The sequence below is a fragment of the Hemitrygon akajei genome, chromosome 5 (assembly GCF_048418815.1).
Source record: "Hemitrygon akajei chromosome 5, sHemAka1.3, whole genome shotgun sequence".
Classification (NCBI taxonomy): domain Eukaryota; kingdom Metazoa; phylum Chordata; class Chondrichthyes; order Myliobatiformes; family Dasyatidae; genus Hemitrygon; species Hemitrygon akajei.
The window spans coordinates 53,285,532-53,309,610 of record NC_133128.1 but is presented as its reverse complement, the minus strand read 5'-3'; the positions used below and the strand labels follow the sequence as shown (position 1 = coordinate 53,309,610).

The following is a 24,079-nucleotide window of genomic DNA, read 5'->3' as shown; positions in this document are numbered from 1 at the left end:
TAACAGTAGTCAGCATGGCCCATGCATGGGAGATCACATCTCACCAACTTGATTGAGTTATTTTTTGATGATGTGACCAAGAAAATTACAATATTGTGCTTTATATGGACCTCAGTAGTCTTTCTTCCACGCCCTGGATTAAAATATTGACAATGTGTGGTGGCTTGCGTACTTCAAGAACTCCATCGGGCATGCCAGCTCAGGGCCACCCATGTTGGAGCAGCTGGGAACAAGATGCCAGATGAAGATTGATCCAAACCCAGTGTCCAAATGTAGAGACTCGCGTCTGCCCCTCACAGACCATGCCATACGAAACAAAAACAAGTAAAGTCCTTAAACTTCCACTTGGCAGGATGTTCTGGAAGTTTAAATCACATGGTATCCAGGGAGATCTGGCTAATTGGGGGGGGGGGGGAAGCAATTGGTTTGATGGTTTGAAGATAATAGTGGAATGGTGTTTCTTGGACTGGAAGCATGTGAATAATGGTTTGCCTCGGGGATCAGTGCTGGGCCCATTCTTGTTTGTCATCAATATGAATGATTCAGTTAAGAAAATATAGGACATGGTTAGTAAGTCTGCAGATGAAACTAAAATAGGTAATATAGTGGGCAATGAAGAAGGTTGCCTAAAATTATAGGAGGATCTTTATCAGCTGAGTAAGTTGGCTGAGAAATGGTAAGTGGAGTTTAATTTGGATAAGTGTGAAGTATTGAACTTTGGAATATCAAATCCATTTAGGACTTTCACAGTAAACAACAGTAACCCTGGGGAATATTGTAGAATGGAGGGATTTTGGAATACAAGTACATGGTTCACTGGATGTGGAGCTGCAGGTAGGCAGGGTGGTAACGAAGGCTTTAGTCATGCTGGCCTTCATAGCTCAGGGCATTGAGTGTAAAAGTTGGGAGGTCATTGTGCAGTTGTACAGGATGCTGTTGAAGCCTCACTTGTAGGACTATGTTCAGTTCTGGTCACCCTGTGAATAGGAAAGATTTTATTAAACAGGAAGGCATGCATAAAAGATTTATAAGGATGTTGGCAGGACTTGAGGATCTGAGTTTCTGGGAGAGATTGGACAGGCTAGGACTTTATTCCTTAGAATGTAAGAGCCTTATTTTTTTCAAGAGTTGGAGAATCAAGAACCAGAGGGCACAGCTTTAAAGTGAGCGGGGTAAGATTTAAAAGTAAATTGAGTTTTTTTTTCCACACAAAGGGTGATATCTAAGTGAGAATGTGCTTCCAAAGGTAGTAGTTGAGTTAGAAGTAACAACTTCTAAAAGACATTTGGACAGGATTGGAATGATTTAGAAGATTATGGGCCAAAACTGGGAAATGGGACTGGCTTGGAGATGATGCAATTTGGTCAACATGGAGCAGTTGGGCCAAAGGTTGAGTTTCCATGCTGTACAATTCTATAGCTCTGCATGCATGCAGAAGTGGGTTCAATTTCGATTATTTTTAAATGATGATGTAAATAGTTGTAAAAATTGCTGAATGGTTTGTGCTGACCTTTGGTTCCAACGTATGTGCCTTGATACTGGCAGCAGGCCAGTACCTTAGTACTCTAGCATTTGGAACTCAGCTGATCTAATATGAAAGGTATACTTTTGCTTGGTACAATATGTTTGTTTGTGTGGAAAACTTTAAGACTTTTTAACAGTCACTATTATAAATATTGCTATTTTAAAAGAGGAAGATGAAGAACGCAGTAGTCATAGGGGATTCCATAGTGAGGGGAACAGACAGGAGGTTCTGTCAGCCTGATAGAGATACCTACATGGTGTGCTGCCTCCCAGGTGCCAAGGTACAGGATGTCTCAAATCGGGTGCAGAGTATTCTGAAGGGAGAGGGTGAACAGCCAGAAGTCTTGATACACATTGGTACCAATGACATAGGTAGAAAAAGGGAGGAGGTCTGGAAGAGAGAATTGAGGGAGTTAGGTAGGAAGCTGAAAAGCAGGAACTCTAGGGTAGTAATCTCAGGATTTCTGCCTGTGCCACGTGGTAGCAAGTGCAAGAATAGCATGATCAGGTGTATTAATGTGTGGCTGAGGGACTCGTGTACAGGGCAGGGCTTCAGATTCCTGGATCACTGGGGCCTCTTCTGGAGGAGGTACGGCCTGTACAAAAAGGATGGGTTACATCTGAACCCAAAGGGTTCAACATCCAACGTGTAATCCATCATCCTAGCAGGCATGTTTAATAGAGCTTTAGGGAGGGTTTAAACTAATTTGGCAGGGGGATGGGAACTGGAGTGTTAGGGCTGAGGAAGGGGGAAACAAATAAATCAAAGATAGCTTGCAACAGAAATTATAGAAAGAACAGGCAGGAGGTGAGGCTTAATCACAGCCAGTGGAAGAATTATAGGGCAATAGAGGCATGGTGCAGTTAAAACAGAAAGCAACAAATACTGGATTGAGAGTGTTGTATTTGAATGCATGCAGCATAAGGAATAAAATGGACGATCTTGAAATTCAGCTACAGGCTGGCAAATATGCCGTTGTGGCCATCTCTGAAACTTGGCGAAAGGATAGCTGAACATCCAAGGATATACGGTGTATCAAACATGGGTTAGTAGGCAGAGGGGGTGGTGTGGCCCTGTGTATAAAAAATAATATTAAAGCATTAGAAAGAGATGACATATGATTGGAAGGTGTAGAGTCTTCATGGGTTGAGTTAAGAAATGGCAAGGGTAAAAGGACCCAAAAGGCAGTTGTATACAGGCCTCCAAACAGCACCTGGGATGTGGATTACAAATTGCAACAGGAGATAGAAAAGCTGTGTCAGAAAGGTAACGTCATGATAATCATTGGAGATTTTAGCATGAAAGTGGATTAGGAAAACCAGGTCAGTACTGGACCTTGAGAGAAAATTTGAAGAATGTTTAAGGGATGGCTTTTTAGAACAGCTTGTTGTTGAGCCCATTAGGGTATCAGCTGTGCTGGATTTCATGTTGTACAATGATTTGGAGGTGATAAGAGAGCTTAAGGTTAAAGAACCCTTAGGGAACAGTGATCACAATATGATCGAGTTTGCATTGAAATTTGAGAGGGAAAAAATAAAATCCAATGTGTTGGTATTTCAGTGGAATAAATGAAATTACAATGGCATGAAAGGGGAACTGGCCGAAGTTGACTGGAAAGGGACATTTGCAGGAAGGACAGAAGAGCAGCCATGGCTGGAGTTTCTGTGAGAAATGAGGGAAGTGCAAGACAGATATATTCCAAATAAGAAGAAATTTTCAAAGGGAAGAAGGACACTACCATGGCTGACAAGTGAAGTCAGAGCCAAAGTAAAAGCAAAAGGGAGAGCATACAAGGAAGCCAGAGCTAGTGGGAAGATAGGAGATTGGAAAGTTTTTAAAAACTTCCAGAAGGAAACTAAGAAGGAAAAGATGAATTATGAAAGGAAGCTGGTGACTAATTCACAGTGGAAGACGTCTGCAGTATACTGGACATTCAAGAGTGTCAGGGAAGTGAAGTTTGTGCAGTGAAAATTATGACTGAGAAGCTTAATGGTCTTAGTGTAGATCAATCTCCTGGACCTGATGGCATGCACACTTGGGTTCTGAAGGAAGTAGCTGGAGAGATTGCAGAGGCATTAATGATGATCTTTCAAGAATTGATAAATTCTGGCATTGTTCTGGATGACTGGAATATTGCAAATGTTACTCTGCTATTTAAGAAGGGTGGGAGGCAGCAGAAAGGAAACTAAAGACCTGTTAGCCTGACATCAGTGGTTGGGAAGTTGTTGGAATCGATTGTTAGGAATAAGATTACAGAGTACTTGGAGGCACATGACAAGATAGGCCAAAGCCAGCAGGGTTTCCTGAAAGGAAAATCCTGCCTGACAAACCTACTGCAATTCTTTGAGGAAATTACAAGCAGGGTAGACAAAGGAGATGCAGTAGACATGGTGTACCTGGATTTTCAAAAAGCCTTTCACAAAGTGCCGCACATGAGGCTGCTTAGCAAGATAAGAGCCCATGAAATTACAAGGCAGTTACAAGCATTGGCTGGTCAGCAGAACACAGTGGGAATAAAGGGATCCTATTCTGGCTGGCTGCCAGTTACCAGTGGAGTTCCACAGGAGTCGGTGTTGGGACCGCTGCTTTTTACGATGTAAGTCAATGATTTGGACTATGGTATTAATGGATTTGTGGCTAAATTTGCCAATGATACAAAGATAGGTGGAGGAGCAGATATGTTGAGGAAACAGAGCATGCAGAGAGACTTGGATAGTTTAAGGGAATAGGCAAAGAAGTGGCAAATGAAATACAATGTTGGAAAGTGTATGATCATGCACTTTGGTGGAAGAAATAAATGGGCAGACTATTATTCAGATGGGGAGAGAATTCAAAATGCAGAGATACAAAGGGACTTTCATTCCAGGAATGAAAACGTTACCGTATGAGGAATGTCTGGCAGCTCTTGGGCTGTATTCCCTGGAGTTCAGGATAACATGGGGGGAATCTCATAGCAACATTCCGAATGTTAAAAGGCCTGAACAGATTAGATATGGCAAAGTTATTTCCCATGGCAGGGGACTCTAGGACAAGAGGGCACGACTTCAGGATTGAAGGATGTCCAATTAGAACCGAAATGGGGAGAAATTACTTTAGTCAGAGGGTGGTAAATCTGTAGAAATTGTTGCCACAAGTGGCTGAGGAGGCCAAGTCATTGGGTGTATTTAAGGCATAGATAGGTTCTTGATTAGCCAGGGCAGGGGAGTAATGATGACTGGAAGAATTGGATCAGCGCATAACTGAATGGCGGAGCAGACTCAATGGGTCAAATGGCCTACTTCTGCTCCTATATCTTGGGGCCTTATGGTTTTTATTTCTTTGTATAATGTTTTAACATAAAAAAACAGCACTTCTGCTTGCTGAATTTGATTCTTAGCTCTCCAATGAGAAACCAGTTACTGGAATATCTTTGAAGGGGAGTTAAGGCCTCATTGTACATAAGTTTACGCAGTGCAGCACTTTCTGTATTTCTCCAAGACCACATTGCATGTTCACTCCATAACATAAGGGCAACCACTACAGTGTCTTGAAATGAAAACAACAAAAGAAGGAAATTTTAACAGGTCGGATGGTATATGTGGAAAATTGTTAACATTTTAGGTCAATGACTTTTCATTTCAAATAGCTGTTCTACTTTGCTCATTTGATGATTCATAGATGTTTCAGCTGCCATTACAGAAATGGTGATTGTTGTATTTGAAAAGGACATTTCACAAGATACTGGGTTTTAGATAGTGAGTCACTTTCCACAGAATATCCATCCCAGTTTGATAGATACAATTTTTCTTATGTTGTAAAATGGAATTATCCAAAATTCACAAGCACTTTTAGTAAGGTCTTCTATTGGTACTTTTATTTTGAAGTCAAAAGATATGTTTTTAAATTTCTCTTTGATTTCCTCTAACACTGAGAGTATGATATCAATGACATTATTTATTTAATTGATTTAGAGATAACTGCCTAGCAACCTACCGATTTAACCCTAGCCTAGTCATTGTACAATTTACAATGAGCACAGTACATCTTTGGACTGTGGGGTGAAACCAGAGCACCCAGAGGAAGCCCATGGGTTTCATGGGAAGTATGTACAAACCTTCTTATGGAGGACAACGGAACTGGATTCCGAACTCCGATGCCAAATGCTATGACAGCATGGTGCTACGCTCTTCTATGGGTCGTGATGTACCAGAAATGGGGTTTTCATTTTCTTTAGGCTATACAGCATTCCAAATTATACACAAATAGCTTTTTAAAACTATTTGATCTTGAACTACAGCAATCACTGCCATGATCCTCTTTTTTTTAGCATCAAGGATTAAATCAAATGGAGTTGAGCCAGTTACGTCCTTTGTCATTGTAAACACTCTCATACCCTGAAAAAAAACATTTACTGTTTTTCCTCTCTATAACTTATACTGTTTTCTAATGGTAGCCAGGAAATTGTCATGAGGCCCCATGTGCCCCTGAGGCACTAAGGGTTCAGACGAAATTGACGTATTTAATTCATTTTCTGAATCTACCATGGATCTGAATTCATCTCTTACACTGGCTCTACCACTATCATAGATGACTATTTACACTGTGTGAAAGTAATGATTTTGTTCATTTTTTTCCAACTCGCAGGAAACTGCAGAGGTTCAGTGGAAGCATCTTGGTGGAAGGAGACGTAGATTCAAAGAAGAAAGCTGATGACAAAACCCCAAGAAAGCTGCAAACTGTAGCTGGCAGATGCAAAGAAAATAATCAGCACCTTTTACAAAATGGAACCAATGAATCTGCTAGTTCTGAGAATGGAAAAGATGCCTTTCTTACACCAATCGTCACTTATTCAACTTACCAAGGAGCAAGGAGAATGAGAAGAAGGAGGTCGCTGAAGAAAGTATTTAGACCAGTAACTGCCACCATCACTGAAGAAGATGAAAAGAATGCCACTTCATCAGCCAATCAACAAATTGAAAGTTCAGTGAAAGAAGAAACTAATCAAGATAGTCCAACCATAACTCAGGTCCAAAGGCCTTTAGAGGAAAAGTTACCATCGATCAATCATGACAGTGAGAAGAATGAAGCCCAATTCAGAATCCACACAGAAAGAGTTCCGTCAACCAAAACTGAGTTATTGACAGACATGAAAACAGCAAGTGAAATACCTGCACAGCAATCTTCATTCATTGGCATGAGCAGTGTAGTAGAGCTGAAAGACCAACAAAAAGAAGAAACGGCACTGAGAACAGACACAATAGAGAGCACCACGAAGCAAGCATTACAATTGGATACATCTCCATCAAATGGAGCTGGCAAGAATTTCAGAACTGATTTAGGAGAATATGGAACTCACACAGGCTCTGCGACCATCGGTTCAAAGTTAAAAGATGTAATGAAGCAGACTGAAAGAACTGACTATGTGGGGGAAGACCTGACACAGGAAATAGCAAACCAAGCTGCTGCTCCAACAAAAAGTATCTGGTTAACAGAGCCAGTGGAAGTGGTTCCTATGAACAATGAGGTAGATATATCAAACATTTTGCTCATTGACCGTGGTGATAAATGTGATGTGCGATTGGAAGATGCTAGTAGGACTCAGACAAATAAACATACAAGAGTGTCAGGAAAAGATAATATAGCAGGAATATCTACTGGGCTTTTTACATTTAACACAGAAAATATAATGGAGAAACCATCAAGAGAACACAATCAAATGGAAAGGAAAGCAGAAGCTGACATTAAACATGTAAATACTGAGCAATTTTCTGACGATGTGGAAAAGCTGATGAATAAGAATTCATCTATTGCTGAATTAATGAATGAAACCAAAAGTGACAAAAATACTACTACCAATGTTGATAGTGCATCAACAAAGACATTTGAAATACCAGGTGAAACTGTCTTTACAAATACTTCAGAAAAGGCTTCAAGTGTAATAAAGTCACCTGGAGTTAGAAGTTCTGAAGCCTTCTCAACGAATGAACCACAGATGACTACAGATGGAAATTATACACAGACAGAGAAATCATTCTACATTCAAAACCCTGATCAGTTGTTTAACATTTCTTCTGAGAAAAAACATGACCTCACTTCAGAATCATTCCTCCCTGACCAAGCCCCTTTGACCGAACCCAAGGTTTCGAGAGGTGCTAGGCTTTCTTTACCTTATGAGAGTATCTTCTACAGGTACTATCAAGAATCAACAAATTTGTTATTAGATTCAGACAATAGACAATCACTTACAAATGCTGAGATCATTGCAGAGTCAGCTTTCAAAGAAAGTAAGTTTAAGGAAACACAGAGCCTGAGAAAAGAACTTGATTTTATTAATGCACAAAATAATAACAATGAAAAAGCCAAGGAAACAAGTTGCAGGTACGGCCCTGCAGCAAGTAATCTGTGCTGCAGATGTTTGCAACAAATTTCAAGCTTATCTAACACTAGGGGAAATGTAGAGTCTGAATTAGACGGTGATACACATCTGGAAAGTCCACTGGACAATGAAATTGTGCGTTCAACAAAACTATTTGCTTTGGTACCTAACTCAACTAATAAAGTAATTCAAGGCACCTCACAGGAATATGCATTGAATGATTCCAAGGTGCCAAGTGAAGAAATGACAAAGAGGACAAAAACCAGTGAAAATGAGGACTCAGCTGAGCCATTTTCAGTCAAACCAGAAGGCAAAGAGTCCACATCAAAAATCAGTGCTGAGGACAAAAAAGCCTCCATACACTCAAAAGAAGATTTCGTAAGCGATGTGTACTCAGTGGCTGCATCCAGTGGTCAACCAGTAGAAACAAATAGTGGTGACACTTTGAAAGAAAGTTCAAAAGAAACTGCAGGGAAGTTGATATTTTCAGCAGAACAAGAAACCCCATATATCCAACCGATTACTACAGATAGCAAAGAGAACAGTACTACTGAGGATAGGGTGACAAATCTAATAACCTTTGTGAATGTAAAGGACTCTGAAGATGTTGATTTCAAAGATAATTTTGCAGAGGACCATCCTTTTGAAGAGATGCCTAAGAAATTAGAGGAGAGGGTACAAGTTGATGGTGAGAGAAGGATTGAAATAATGAAGCCAGAGGGTCTAGAGAACTCTGGAAGTAACTTGATATGCAGTACTGGACGAGAGGATAAAAGTGTGCTTCTGATAGCACAGGATAAAGTTTTGGAATATGTTCCATCATTCCAGAATGCTGCTAAGAAGGACAGCTCAGTGGTGATTAAATCACAGGAGGCAGGGATCAATTCATTACCTGTATTGCCTACGGGCATTGGTCTTACACCTGGACGTACTGCTGAAAATGTAACAAATCAGGATGCAAGTACAAGTCTTTTAAAACCTAACACAAGTCCTGCATCTGCGACTACGGAGTTGTTGCTTAAAGCAGATGAGGATAAAGTCAATGATGGTCAGATACAAACATTGCCGCCTTTAGAAGAAATAGAAATAAGAACTGAGGAAAGGAACACTGTGGTTGGGGCAGAAGATTCCTGGCCAGAAACCGCTTCTAAAATGGCCTCTCATAACACAGAATCTGAGGGCCAAGAATTAAGAGAAGTATCAGAGCAATGCAGTATTATTGATCCAGCAGCACAGAGTACAGATACACTGAGATCTAATTCTACAAAACTGCCTCAATCAAATGACTACCAGGGCAATTCTGATGCCAATTTTACAAGCAAATTCCCAAACTCTGAAGAAGAAGATAATTTCCAAGTACGTTCTGTCCAGTCAGAGAAGTGGAAATCCAAACAATCTGGTGACCAGGGAGAGTCTGAAAACCAAAACATAAAACCCAATAAAGGAACAAGGACAGTTTCTCGAGAAAAAAGCAAGTCCAAATATCCATTACTAGATTTAATCAAACCAAGGAGTGAAATGAGAAAACCAAGGTTTCCAAAAGTGGCACCGACCAACAAGGAGACAAAAGCAAACTCCTACATACTCGGTGCAGCCCAGCTGAGTTCGTCAAAAGCTGGGGCAACTTTGGCTAGTGACTCAGCCATGCCATCAGAAGCAAACTCAGCTGTGGATCAGGTGTCTTCCCCTAAAGGAGCCACACCACATACCAAACACAGTAACAGTGAAGAATGTACCACAACAGAAACAAGCTCAAACTCACATTTAGTACAAATTGCCAGCTTAAAGGATTCTGAAGATGTTTATTTAAAAGAAAACACAAAGGATTTAATTGCAAATGATATGGGCAAAGAAATACCCACAGAATTTGTGAAATCAATGCAAGTTGAAGTGCAGGAGAGAGAGGTGATGCAGTCCAAGATACAAGAGCAGTCTGATAATAACACAATGCTCGTGGCTGAAGGAGAGGATAACGTGAAGTATGATCAGATAGAAACACAGCATCATATACAAGGAACAGAACCTAGAACTGATTTGAGAAACACTGTGGTTGGCACCGAAGATTCCTGGCCAGAAACCTCTTTAACAACAACACAATCAGACAACACAGACATTGATACTGTATGTCAGGAATTGTTAGGCATAGTCTCAGAGCAATGTAATGTTATTGATCCAGCACTGGGTACTGCCATATTAAGTACTAATTCTACAATATCATACTGTGCAAATGAGTCTCAAGAAAATCCAATTGTTGATTTTGAGACGAGTGCAAAACATGCTGAAAATGAAAATGTTCCTGTCCAGTTAAGTTTAACTAATCAGAATCAGCCAATTGACCAGGAAGTGTCCACAAACCTAAACACAAAGTCAGAAGGTGAAACAGTTTCCAGCATAAAGACCATCTCCAACTATGTATTACCAGAATTGATCAAGCCAGTGAATGAAAAGGGAAATAGAACAGTACAGAAAATGGCACTGATCAGCAAAGAGATAAAAGCAAGCAGTCAGATACCGGATGAAACCCAACCGCCTTTGCCAGATTCTGGAGCAGTTTTGGAGACTGACTCAGCCATTCCACCTGATGCAAACTCGGCTGTGAATCATGTGTCTTTCCATAAAGTGGTAACCCCATGTGCCCAGCACAGTAATACTGCTGCCAGTGAAGGAGATACCACTGTTGAAACAAGTTCAGATCCAATAACAATTACGAGATTAAATTATGCTGCTGAAGATGTTGAGTTACAAATAGACACAACTAATGTAAGTGTAAATAACAATGCTAAAGGAATACCTAAGGAATTAGTGAGAACAATGCAAGTTAGTGGTGTACAAGAGAAAGAGGCAATGCAGTTAGAGATACAACAGCAGTCTGAAAATAGCATAATTTTCATTGCTGAAGGAGAGGGTGAGGCCGCAATGCTGATAACACAGGGAAATATTTCTGAATACATTCCTGCGGTCCATAGTGTTGGCGAGAAAGATACCTCAACACCATTGGAATCACATGAGAAAAGTTTCATATCCACGCCTACATTGCCTGTGGACAATGTACATGCAGTTATGAAGCCTGAACCAAACCTAATAAATCATGATCCAAATGCTAGCCTCTTAAATCCTACTTCCTCAGCTGATCTACCTGATGTCACGGTGTTGTTACTTAAAGCAGCTGAGGACAAAGTGAATGATGATCAGGTACAAATACAGCAGTCTATTGAAGGGGTTGACCTGAGAAGCACTGAGGTTTGTGCAGAAGATTCCCGGCCAGAAACATCGTCAAATATAACAAAGATGGCCAATCATTGCACAGATTCTGTGGGCCAGGAACTGACAGGCAACATTTCAGATCAATGTGATATAATTGATCCAGAACATGGTAGCGCCAGGTCAAGAACTGATTCAAGTTATTCTCAAGAAAGTACATTTGCTGATTTTGAGGAAAATAAGTCCAGTCAGTTTGCTGAACATTATGATTTCACAAACTTAGAAGAGGAAGAAGCAGAGATAATTCCTGAAGTACAAGCAGACTTTGACCTTGAAGATATACATTTAACCAATGTATATGATAATGATGACGGGGAATATATTGGAGAATATTCTGATGATGAGGATGAAATGGAACCACATGATTCAGAAAAGGAAGCATTAATTCTAGATTCATCATTAAGCCATAGATTGAAAAGGAAGACATTTTATCCATTTGCTTTACCACCAATATATGAAGAACAGGATTTGGAAAGGGACAGTGAGACATCAACGACAACTTCAAATATTATCCATTCTCCAACTTCAGAAGAACAGTATAATGGTTCTGAATCTGTTGCAACGGTACCTGAATCTGACACAACATCAGTAAATACAATGCAGAGAGAAAACAAACTTCCAGAAGTTCAAGAAGATCAAGAAAATTCGACCAAGTCTGATTCGGTTGGAGAAGTGAGCACAACAGTCTCCAGTGATCATCTGGAAAAGACAACAAAAATTTCTCAAGACAGAAACGAGGAACAAAATTTGCCTGTACAAATGCAGGCAGAAATTTGTGTAGTTGATTCCAATACCTCCCCAAAACCAATGCCATCATCAGTAGGTAGTATACTCTATAATTATTTCCAGTTGACTAAAGATAACTTAGAAAAGGTTAAACCAGCATCAATGGAAATGGCCGCTGAAATACCCATTCATTTGCAGCAGAAGCCTTTTGAAGATGTACATGCATTGAAATATCCATCAGATTCAAAGGTAAGACTCTTTAAATTCATCAAAGGACACATCCCTGGAAGTATTTTTCTCCTTCTCCATTTGGGCCTTCCTGAATTGAGAACAATCCACAACAAAAAAAAAAATCCTAAGTTCTTCCCTACCTTTTGTTCTGAACAAACCATAAGCCCTTAAGGCCCAATGGGAGAATGGCCCATTGAGTCTACTCCATCATTCAATCATGGCTGATTTATTATTCCTCTCAACCCCATTCTCCTGCCTTCTCACCTTTCATGCCCTTACTACTCAAGAGCCTATTAACCTCAACTTTAAATATATTCAATGATTTGGCCTTCACAGAATCCGTGGCTAAACAAATTACTCCTCAATTTGGTTCGAAATGGATGTCCTTCTGTTCTGAGGCTGTCCCCTCTGGACCTGGTCTCCCCCACAATAGGAAACATCTTTTCCACATTCACTCTATCTAGGCCTTCCAATATTTGATTGACTTCCATAAGATACCCCATCCTTCTTCTAAATTTCAGTATGTACAAATCCAGAGCCATCAAGCGTTCCTCATATATCAACCCTTTTATTCCTAGGATCATTCTCATTAACCTCCTCTGGACCTTCTCCAATGCCAGAACATTCTTTCTTAAATAAGGGACCCAAAGTAGTTCACCTACTCCCAATGCTATCTGACCAATGCCTTATAAAGCATTCGCATTACATTAAGATCTCTGCAAAAAGTCTTTGCAGAGGCAGCTGAAGGGGACAATCTAGAAGTTTCCTTATTTGATTGCCATTTGATGTTTTTGCATGGTTGTGTAGTGTTGAAGATTTATGGATACGAAACTGTCCACCACTAAGCCACTACACTTTTTTCCATAGTATTTTTAAGCACATTGCAATTTGGTTGAGATATTGTACTTTTATCATTCTGCCAATTTGACTGTGCAAAATACTACAAATGAAATATGAAACTTAGTAACTTATGAGCCTTTCTATTGTCCCTCTTCCCTTTGTATATTTTCTCCTGCACAGTGCACTATTTTTGGTAAGCCTACCAAGAATTGGCATTCTTTAAAATGTTTTATAGTGCAGATGGCATTAGGGATGCTACACCATTGATTTCCCTTTATTTGCTTCAAAGTATTGCTTCCATGTGTCTTTGTTATTTGGGCACTATTTTTGCGTAACTTGGAATCCTAAGAGTTAAATGTATTTAGAATATTAAATACTGAATATTGATAGTTTATTAACTAAAGTCAGTTGGGTTATCTTTACCCAATATTCTGCATTTTGTCTACAGTGGCATAGGTTGTGCTTGTTTTAGTTGTATTTTATTGCCCTCATCTAATGAGGTCTTTAGGTGGAATGACAAGATTTAATATCATTGCTAAAATCATCAAATATTGTCAAATATGTTGTTCTGGGCTAGTTGATATAAACTACCATAATAGGTGGTAACAGTTAAATAAAATAGTTAAGTTTTTTTAATCAATCCCTGCCTTGAATATATTCAGTAAACTGCCTCCACAGTTGTCTAGATTAGAGTATTCGAAAGGTTCACAATTTTCTGAGAGAAAAAAAATCCCCCCTCCTCTCCATTAGAAATGGGTAAACAATGACTCCTGGATCCAGATACCCCCTTTAGGGAAAACATCCTCTTAGAATCCCCCTTCTCTTCAAAATCTAATGTTTGAGAAAGGCTTCCATTCATTTTTCTATAATTCATTACGGATAGGCACCTCTTCTTCAAGCTTTCTTCGTATACTTTGAATATTGTATTTTGACAGAGAGAGGTGGGTTCATTGAATGTGTTGCCAAAGGTGATAGGAGTGGCAGATACATTAGGACACAAGAGATTCTGCAGATGCTGGGCATCCAGAACAACCCACACAAAATGTTAGAGAAACTCAGCAGGTCAGGCAGCATCTATGGAGAGGAATAAACAGTCAATGTCTTGGGCCGAGACTTCCTGATGAAGGGGACTGACTTGAAACATCAACTGTTTATTCCTCTCTATAGATGCTGCCTGGCATGCTGAGTCCCTCCAGCATTTTGTGTGTGTTGCTCCAGAAACATTAGGAACATGTAAGAAATACTTTGATAAGCATATGGATGAAAGAAAAATGGAGGGCTATGTAGGAAGGAAATGTTAGATTGCTCTTGAAATAGGTTCAAGGGTCGGCACATCATGGGCTGAAGGATCTGTTCTGTTCTTTAGCCTCTCATTCCAAAAATCAATTTCTTAAACCCCCTCTGCATAAGTAGATTCCCCTTGTTAAAACAGAGACCGAAACAGTACACGGTACTCCAAGCATGACCTCAACAGTGTTGTACCAAGTTGCAACAATATTTCCCTATTTTTACATTCTATCTATCATGCACTGAAACAGCAATCAATTAGCTTCGTTATTCTTTACTACAAATGCTTTTGAATGACTGAATGCTAACTTTTTATGTTTAATGTACTAGTAGTTTTATAGCCTTGCTCAATTTAAATAATATTTTTCCTTTTTATTTTTCTTTCTGAAGTGGATAACCTCACATTTTCCATTTTACTCCATCTGTTAACTTCTTGCCCAATCACTCATATACAAATGTCTTAGGCTGGATTTGTTTTGCTTGCAAGCACATAGATAGTTGTTCAAGCAAAATGGGCTACAAAGCACTCAATTCCTTCGCCAAGTCATCAATGTAGATTGTGTATTAGCTGACACACCCCCGGTTATTAATCCAATTTAACCAACACACACAAAATGCTGGTGGAATGCAGCAGGCCAGGCAGCATCTATAGGGAGAAATACAGTCGACGTTTCGGGCCAAGACGTCGACTGTACTTCTTTCTATAGATTCTGCCTGGCCTGCTGCGTTCCACCAGCATTTTGTGTGTTACTCTGTACCTACTGGTTCCGCTTCATCCTTTTTTTTTGTCACATCCTCAAAGAACTCTAGCATGTTTGATAAAAGTAATTTCCCTATCGGTAAATCTATTCTGACTTGCTTGATCATTTCATGATTTTATAAATGTCATGCTTTTTTCTTCTTAATAATAAATTGATCTTCTTTTGCTCATTCTGCTTCCAGAAAGCAAAGCCTGTGTCAAAGAAGGATTCCTTTGAATCCTCCCAGATCATTGGGTCAAGCCTGGCAAGCTGAATGTGCTTTTCAATGCAGTTTGGAGTGGAATTTCAAATGATTGGCCTTTCAAACGTTTTTCTTTTCCAAGTTCACTTTATTTTAACTCAAGCAGTGAATTTTTGTTCATGTGTGTGACATGGTCGATGCAGATCATTTGTCTCTATGTCAGCATAGTTTCAAAAGCTTGGCATTTATGTCAGTTATGTTACATCATCATTACCAATTTTTGTCAGACCATTTAATTTCCACTGTGCAACATATGAGACTTTATTGCAAGCGGTTAACTTAAGTGCTTCCATTACATAAATATTTGATATGTAACTGTACCAGATAAATACTGGAAGTACTCAGCTAGTTAAATTCATGAGTATCATTTACTGCTTTTTGTTGTAGTGTCCTGTTGAGAACAAAGCCTTGAAAATGAACCGAAGGCCAGGGAAGGTAAGTCTTTTCTTTAAAAATGCTTCAGAAAAATAGATATTTCAAATGTTTTACTAATTAAAAACCCTTTTCCTCTGGTGATTTAGATGGTTATTTATGATCAACTAAACTTCAATGGAAACAAGCGTGAAATCTTCACAGATCAATCTGATACAACAAGCTGGATTTTTCCCGAAGGACTCTCTTTAAATGTTGTCAGAGGATGGTAAGAAAATTATAATTTTTCCTAGAAACCAGGACACCATTTAGTTGGCTAAGGTGCATTTATCTAATTTGATCACAAATTCCACTTTCCATTTCCTTGCCACATTTTGCCCATCCACAATGCTCAGAATATTTCTGTCAGAATATCTTTCTATTCCAAAACTTAATTAAAAGGGTTCTGTTTGCACAATTCACTTTGTCCTTTCATTCTAATATATTGACCTTAAGATTACGGCCTTTCCATTTTTGTCTTTTTTCCTTTGAATCAAATATAATTATCATTCAACTATATATGAATTACCATGAATAAGCCCAAATGAAAGTCTCACTCTGGGACCAAGATACAAAGCACAGTACCAACAGTCATTCACAGCACAAGGTGCATAGAGCACAGATAAGATAGAAGTAAACACACACACACAAAAAATATATACTTTATTTAGCTCAAGTCCCTGATATGTCCTGTAAATTGATCGTGCATGGGTGTTATCAGCAAGAACAAGCAGTTCTCAACAGTCCGCACATGAATTATGTACACACACAAGCAATTCATTGATCAAACACTGGAGTGTAGCACTGACGGAAGGGGCCAGCCACCAACCCAGCATCATGCTACACTACACTGCCTCCAACATCTCCTCCCCTGGACTACTGCAACAGACAAGCCCACAGCTTGAGGCCTAGACTTTGCTACAACAGAGGCCATGCAGCTCCCCTGCCACATGTCTCACCATTAAACAAGGGAAGCAGACTTACAGCATTTTGCATTATCAATTATCAACAGGGTCTTGCTATCGCAAGAGAAACATCCAAAATAATTACTCACAGTAATGCTGCACACTGCCTTCAGGCACTGACTCCAATGTCTTCCTGAAGCAGGCAACAACACAGTCTACATCAAGTCCAGCTTCTCCAGCTCCTCTGCCAATGGGCAGTTCACTGATGAGATAACCTACAGTACCTGAAGTTCTTAACATCCAGCATTTTTTGTCCTGCGAACAGAAAAAGGGCATTTTTAAAAAAAAAGACAAAAACACCTTTGGCTAGCCCCAGAAAGGGCACTGTGTCTGAACATGCCACCTTCTTACCAGAAGATGTGTACACTTGGATCTTGTAGATTTAAACTGTTGAGCCAACTACAGCCAAGATTGTTCCATTAGGATGACATTTGAATCTAATACTGTGCACTTACTATTGTCCACTGTTTATCTAAGTGAGTTTGCGGGCGAGTAGTTAATAAAAGGTTAAAGTACACTTGTTATCAAAGTATGTATACATTATACAACCTTTATAATCGTCTCTTTACAGGCAGCCTCAAAACAAGGGAACTCAAAATATTATTAAAAAAAAGAATTCTAACAAACACCCAATGTGCAAAGAGAGATTAAAAAAACAAATCATGCAAGCAATAATAAAAGTAAGCAAGTAGCATTTAGAAGGAAAGTGAGTCCTCAGACATGCAGGCTGAAGCAGCCGGAACAGGTCATAAGCCTCAGCCTCAGAGCGGAGTAGAGGTCGCAGAGGAGTGAGCAGAACCAGCCCAACCCTTGCCTCTGGCCCTGATACACTGTCTTTCAATCCATTTGGCCTGGTGTTTAAATTGTTCAAACATTGGGTCATTCCTCATTCTAGGACCTGGGTGATCATGTTGATATGCTCAGGGCTCGGAGCCCATCACCAGGTTTCAGTCTGTACCCGACTTTTCCAAATCAGCCCAATGCTTAGATCGATCAATCCTCGCTCTTGGTTTAGGGGGACAGATCTCAAATTTGCCTCTCCTCTGCTAAACCTGCCTGACGTTGCCTTGAATATGCCTCAACCTCGCCTCACACTTGTACGCTTCGACCCTCGACTTAGCCTCGCCTTCGCTCGCCACTTCGTTGTTTGTAGTGATTATTTACCATAGCTTTTTACAGAAAAAAGTATCAATAATAAAGTGTTCAGTTGAATTTCTTGCTTTTGGTAACCACTAATTAGGTAGTCACACACCTTCAGCAGCCCTATCTTAAACCAAAGGTTTTATATATTGGAGTAACTCTCAACAAAGTTACTTGGTTTCTTAATTTCATGCTGAAGTTCTAAGCTCAAATTGTCATCATGCTGGTTCAGATAGAGAGTAAACTGAAATAAGCTCCATTACATGCAGTTCAGCAACTTTTTTTTACATCAACCTTAGTGGAAAGTGGTACCTACAGGACAATCAAATGACTGAAAATGGAAACTGAACTGACTGGCCCTCACTTGATGAGATCAACAGAGAGGAACATTTTTCTTAACATGTTTTGCCTGCAGTATATCTAATTTTGTTTATCTATCCTCATTCCAGTTGGATAATATATGAAAAGCCTGAATTTCAAGGTCAATTGCTTGTTTTAGAAGAGGGACAAAAGGAACTTAATAAGCTCTGGGATAACACTTACATTCACTTGGATTCTACACCATCAAAAATTATGATTGGTTCCATTAAAAGGATTATAAAGGTAAGTCTCCCTCTCAATGAGAAGAAACAAAACATTGGGTAAGACGTCTTTAACGATAGATAAAATGATTTTTCCAATCTGTTTCAAAGAATCGTTCTGAAGAAATAAAGATTAAAATGAAAAATAGGAAGTTATTCATCAGGTTGGACCTTAAAAAAGCATACGATGTAAATTGTAATATAACACAATGTAACTGAATTCTCTAAATTGATCCTCTTAAAATTACAGCCCAGAATGTCAATAATTCAGTTTACAGTTTTAAAATATCATTTAATCTATAAGCAGTAATCCAAAGAAATTGGTTATTGGAATAAAATAGTATTTTCAAGATAAATCTTTCACGTTTGGAGCAAAAAAATAAAAGTTACTGCAAATAAAACCTTACTAATGGTCTTCTTAAACATTATAGATATTGCAACCATAGATGTTGAATATTTCTCATTCCAGAATCACTGCATTCCAGAGATTGAAATCATCCAAGAACCTCAGCAACAAAATGGCAGTAGCATTTATCTTAATAGTGAGGTAGCCTGCATAAGAGAATGTGGAATTATACCTACAATGTCTTCTCTGATTGTCAATTCAGGAAGGTAAGTGAAAGTAACAAGATTTGATTTTTTTATATACAAAATATTTTTCATTACACAAAATTTGTAGGCAGTTTATTTCTGTTCATAGTAAGCCTTTCTTCTCTGCGAATGGCTATAAGCATCAAGAGCCCAGAGTTCCTGTCCTCCTTTATCATTTCACTTTAATTTGAAATTTTCTTCAGCAGCATAACTAACAATTAAAACCAAAACTTACAAAGATCACTGCACTAATCTTGCTGATCAGCAATCCGATTAACCAAAGCTAAAATATAAAACATAACCAAGCATTTTACATGATATTGGATTGTTGTTCAGGTGCCTTGCCGTTCGGCGTGAGTGATCATGTCTCTCCATGCATCATGGTCCCTGACCCTCTGAATTGTAGTGGTTGCCTCCCGTTTCTAGCCATGATGTTAATCCATCTATCATTCTCATTCTCTGTTGGCCTCTGCTTCTTTTTCCTTACAGTTATAACTAAATGTTCTAATTTCTCTCTTCACATGATGTGTCCAAAGAATTTTGATTGCTGTTTTTGATTTTTTTTTTAAGTGTGTACGTTTTGTTTTCGTTCTCTGTAGAACTTCTTCATTGGTTATCCTGTCCATATATGATATGCATAGCGTTCTTCTGAGGAACCACATCTCTGCTGCATTGATTCTTTTTTCCATTGCATTTGTGATGGTCCATGACTCGCTGCCACACATCAATATGGGAAGAATGTAGCAGCTGAGAGTTCTAAGGCAGATGTCAATTGCTGTTTTCCTGTTCGTTAGGATGTTTCTCATTTCTGTAAATGCTGTTCTTGCTTTTATGTCTGTTTCACATTTGCCATCAGATGTTACCCATGATCTAAGGTACTTGAAGTTGTGAACTTGTTTCAGGATTTCATTTCCCAATACAATCCTACAGTTTGGGATATCAGGTTTCCTTGATATTACCATTACTTCAGTTTTCTTTTTGTTTAAGGTTAGGCCAAGTCTTTCTCTCCCTGTGTTGATGGTAGATACTGGTTTCTGTAAACTTACTTCACTGTTTGCTATCAGTACTGTATCATCTGCGTAGTGAAGGTTGTTGATATTGTATCCTCCTACATTTATTCCAGGTAGATCTTGTATGGTTCTCATGATGTTTTCACTGCACAGGGAGAACGGGTCTGGCAATAGAACATGACCCTGTCTGACTCCTCGCTTTATTGGCTGATATTCACCAATCTCGTCTATCCGTATGGCTGCACTTTGTTACCAGTAGAGATTCCTGATTATTCTTAGATACTAGATATTTAGCTGTTAAAGATGGAATCTTTTGGAGGGGTCACCCAACTAGGTTATCTTATCTTATTGGATAAATCGTGATTGATTCTGTCCATAGAACATAGAAATCTACAGCACATTACAGGCCCCTCCTGACACCCTTGTAATTTTCTAGAGCTTTTCTTCTTAACTAGATTTTCTACATCCTTTGTACACCATGGTTCTTTTACCCTACCATCCTTTCCATGCAAATGTCCAAACTTTTCAAATGCCGTGCATTTCCCTCAGAATATCTGCTCCTAATTCATGTTCCCATGTTCCTGCCTAATAGTATCATATTTCCCTTACCCCAAATGTTCTGCTTCTATCCCTCTCCAGCGCTATGGTAAAGGAGATAGAGTTGTGATCACTACCTCCAAAATGCTCTCCCTCCAAGAGATCTGACACCTGACCAGGTTCATTTCCCAATACCAGATCAAGTACAGCCTCTCCTGTAGTGGGCATATCTACATATTGTGTCAGGAAACTTTCCTGAACACACCTAACAAATTCCACCCCATCCAAACCCCTTGCCAGTCAATATTAGGAAAGTTAAAATCACCCACCACAACAACCCTATTATTATTGCACCATTCCAGAATCTGCCTCCCTATCGGCTCCTCAGTCTCTGTTACTATTGGGGGTGGGGGGGGGGGGGGTCTATAAAAAACACCCAGTAGAGTTATTGCCCTTTCCTTTTTCTGACTTCCACCCACACTGACTCAGTAGACAATCCCTCTATGACTTTCTCCTTTTCTGCAGCTGTGATAGTATCCCTGATTAGCAATGTCATGTCCCCACTTCTTTTGCCTCCCTCCCTGTCCTTTTTGAATCATCTAAAGCCTGGGACACTCAGCAGCCATTCCTGCCCCTGGGACAGCCAAGTCTCTGTAATGGCCACAATGTCATAGTTTTACATATTGATCCACCCTCTAAGTTCATCTGTCTTGTTAATGATACTCCTTGCATTAAAATAGACACATCTCAAACCATCTGACTGAGTGCGTCTTTTCTTTATCGTCTGCCTATCCTTCCTCACAAACTCCCTACCAGCTGTCTCGACTTGTGCGCCAACTGCTCCATCCTCTGCCTCTTCACTTTGATTCCCACTCCCCTGCAAATCTAGTTTAAATCCTCCCAATAGCATTAGCAAACCTCCTCCTAGAATATTGATTCCCCTCCAGTTCAGTTGCAACCCGTCCCACTTGTACAGGCCATCCCTTCCCCAGAAAAGGTTCTAATGATCCAAGAACTTGAAACCCTTCCCCCACACCAGGGGTGTCAAACTCATTTTAGGTTACGGGCCGGATTGAGCAAAATGCAGCTTCATGCGGGCCGGATCAGTCGGATGCGTGCGAACGCAGCTTTTGTTGCCTCCGTTTTTTCAGCCTGCTCTCATGTGTCTCAGTCTCTGCTATAACTACAAAGTGTTTCACTTTACAAATTCCGTTTCTTATGAAGAAGACTGCCGAATAAACACTAAAAACCCTGAAAACCTGGTACCTGAATAAACTCAGCATTAGCCATATCATACGCCATAGGCGCTTCGATTACTGGGGCCAGCTTTAATAGTAATTAGATATTATCTCGCGGGCCAAAGATAATTCCACCGCGGGCCGGATTTGGCCCGCGGGCCTTGAGTTTGACATATATGCCCCACACCATCTCCTCAGCCACTCATCTGCACTATCTTCCTGTTCTGACCTTCACTAGCTCATTGCACTGAGAGTAATCTGGAGATTACCATCTTGGAGGTCCTGCTCTTCAACTCCCTAAACTTACGCGCAGGACCTCCTACCCCTCTCCTACCTATGTCATTGATACCAATATGTACCACGACCTCTAGCTGCTCACCCTCCCCTTCAAGAATATTCTGTAACCGCTCAGAGACATCCTGAACCCTAGCACCCGGGAGGCAGCACACTATCCTGGCATCTCTTTTGCTGCTGCAGAATTTCCTATCCGTCCCCCTAGCCATCGAATCCCCTATGACTATCACTCCGCCTGACTTCACCCTACCCTTCGGAGGCTCAGAGCCGACCACAGTGCTATTGGTCTGGCTGCTGCTGCCTTGCCCAGATTGGTCATTTCCCTCAGCAGTATCCACTGGGGGATGGCCTTGGGGGCCCATGGCCATTTGGGGGACCCTGCACTGACTTATTTGTCCCTTTACCTCTCACAGTGTATATTTCGTGAATTCTGCACTCTGGGTGTAACCATCTGCTCAAAAGTCTTATCTATCAATTACTCTGCCTCCTGGATGATCTTTAGTTCATCTAGCTCCAGCTCCAGCTCCTTAATGCACTCTTTTAGGAGCTGGGGTTGGCTACACTTACCACAGGTGTAGTCATCAGGGATACCATCAGGCTTCATGAATTTGCCCATCCTACAGGAGGGGCATTCCACTACTATATCTGCCATCCTGCCTGCACTCTACTACAGGCAACCGAGACCAAACCAGCAATAACGAAAGGAAAACCTATCCTTCTCATCGAAGCCTCTAAGTTCCCACTCTGACTGTAGCTGCCACTCCAATAATGGCCGCTCTGCTAGACCCTATTTCTCTTTTATGGTTTACAAAATAAGAAAAAACTCCATGCAAGGAGAAAGAATTCACTGCATTTAGTGGTGCTCAGCCTGCCTTCCGCTGCCGCCAATGCCTCTGACGCTTCCCGCGCCTGCGCGCTGGCCCCTGTTCAAAGAAAACAATGAGAGATAATCCATGCATTTCTTAGGCAAAGGGAAACACTGAAAGTGGAAGTATACATGTTTAAAAAATTCTACAATGTCTAATAATTGGATTAGGATTTAGTATGCTAAGATTTTAAGCTTTAATACAAACTTCTGTCTTTTGGGACATAGCAAACACATTTACTCATGCATGAACTACAAGATCACAACTTCTGATACTTGTGTTTGTTTCTAAAATATAAGATAGGCAAATACATTTTTATGTTTGACTATTATAAAGTAGTGTTTTATATAATTTCTGAAGACTTTTTCACCCAGTTTTCCATTAACATATGTTTTCAAAATGTTTCTTTTATTAGTTGGCTTGCCTATAATAAGATAAATTTCTGTGGCCCTTATACCCTGCTAGAAGCCAGTAGCAAGCCAATTCCAATATCAACTGAAGAAAAATCCAATGATATTAAGTCACTCCGGCCTCTGAAAATGGTGAGGAAATTTTTTTTTGAGTTTTATAAAATGGGTATTTAATCTGTTTTAGCTCATTTTGCTTGATAGTATTTTCACCTTTGTGTTTAAAGATGTTGGCCCAAGTCCAGTATTTAGTACTTCATTTCATTATCTGTATCAGCAATCAGTAACATAGTGGGTTGAATTATAAATTAAATTGAGATGTGAGCCTGTCTGTGAAGGCACAGAGGTTACTAAAGAACCTAAAGGGAACACTTCAGGTTCCAGTTTAGACTGTAGATCTCTGCCTTCGATAACGTCCCAATGGAAGGTTAGATTGCATGGGATGCAGAGAGAGAGAGTTAATTGGGTACATAATTGACCTGATGGCAGGTAGCTAAGAGTACGTGTCAAAGGTTGTTTTTTTTGGACTGGAGCCTGTGACTCGTGGTGTGCTACAGGGATCAGTGTTGGGATCTTTATTGTTCATTATTTATATAAACCATTTGGATGTGAATATAAAAAGCATGGTTAGTAAGTTTGTAGGTGATACTAAAATACGAGGGGTGATTGATAAGTTCGTGGCCTAAGGCAGAAGGAGTCAATTTTAGAAAACCTAGCACATTTATTTTTCAACATAGTCCCCTCCTGCATGTACACGCTTAGTCCAGCGGTCGTGGAGCATACGGATCCCTTCTTTGTAGAAGTGATTCACA

General features: G+C 39.9%; 1 protein-coding gene across 2 annotated transcripts in view; it reads left to right on the top strand.

Annotated features, from left to right (window-relative positions):
• The window catches only part of LOC140727807 (uncharacterized), an 81,236-nt gene that overhangs the window by 19,701 nt on the left and 37,456 nt on the right, over positions 1 to 24,079 (top strand). The window contains exons 4-9 of one of the 2 annotated variants that reach the window (XR_012098931.1): positions 6,149 to 12,116; positions 15,615 to 15,662; positions 15,749 to 15,867; positions 18,193 to 18,346; positions 18,794 to 18,936; positions 23,326 to 23,402. Coding sequence is in view for 1 of the 2 variants with exons in the window: in XM_073045580.1 (XP_072901681.1) it covers positions 6,149 to 12,116; positions 15,615 to 15,662; positions 15,749 to 15,867; positions 18,193 to 18,346; positions 18,794 to 18,936; positions 23,276 to 23,402 (6,559 nt within the window). In the remaining variant the exon portion in view is untranslated. Of the gene's footprint in view, positions 1 to 6,148; positions 12,117 to 15,614; positions 15,663 to 15,748; positions 15,868 to 18,192; positions 18,347 to 18,793; positions 18,937 to 23,275; positions 23,403 to 24,079 lie in introns of both variants that reach the window. The other variant, XM_073045580.1, reaches the window with a different exon arrangement.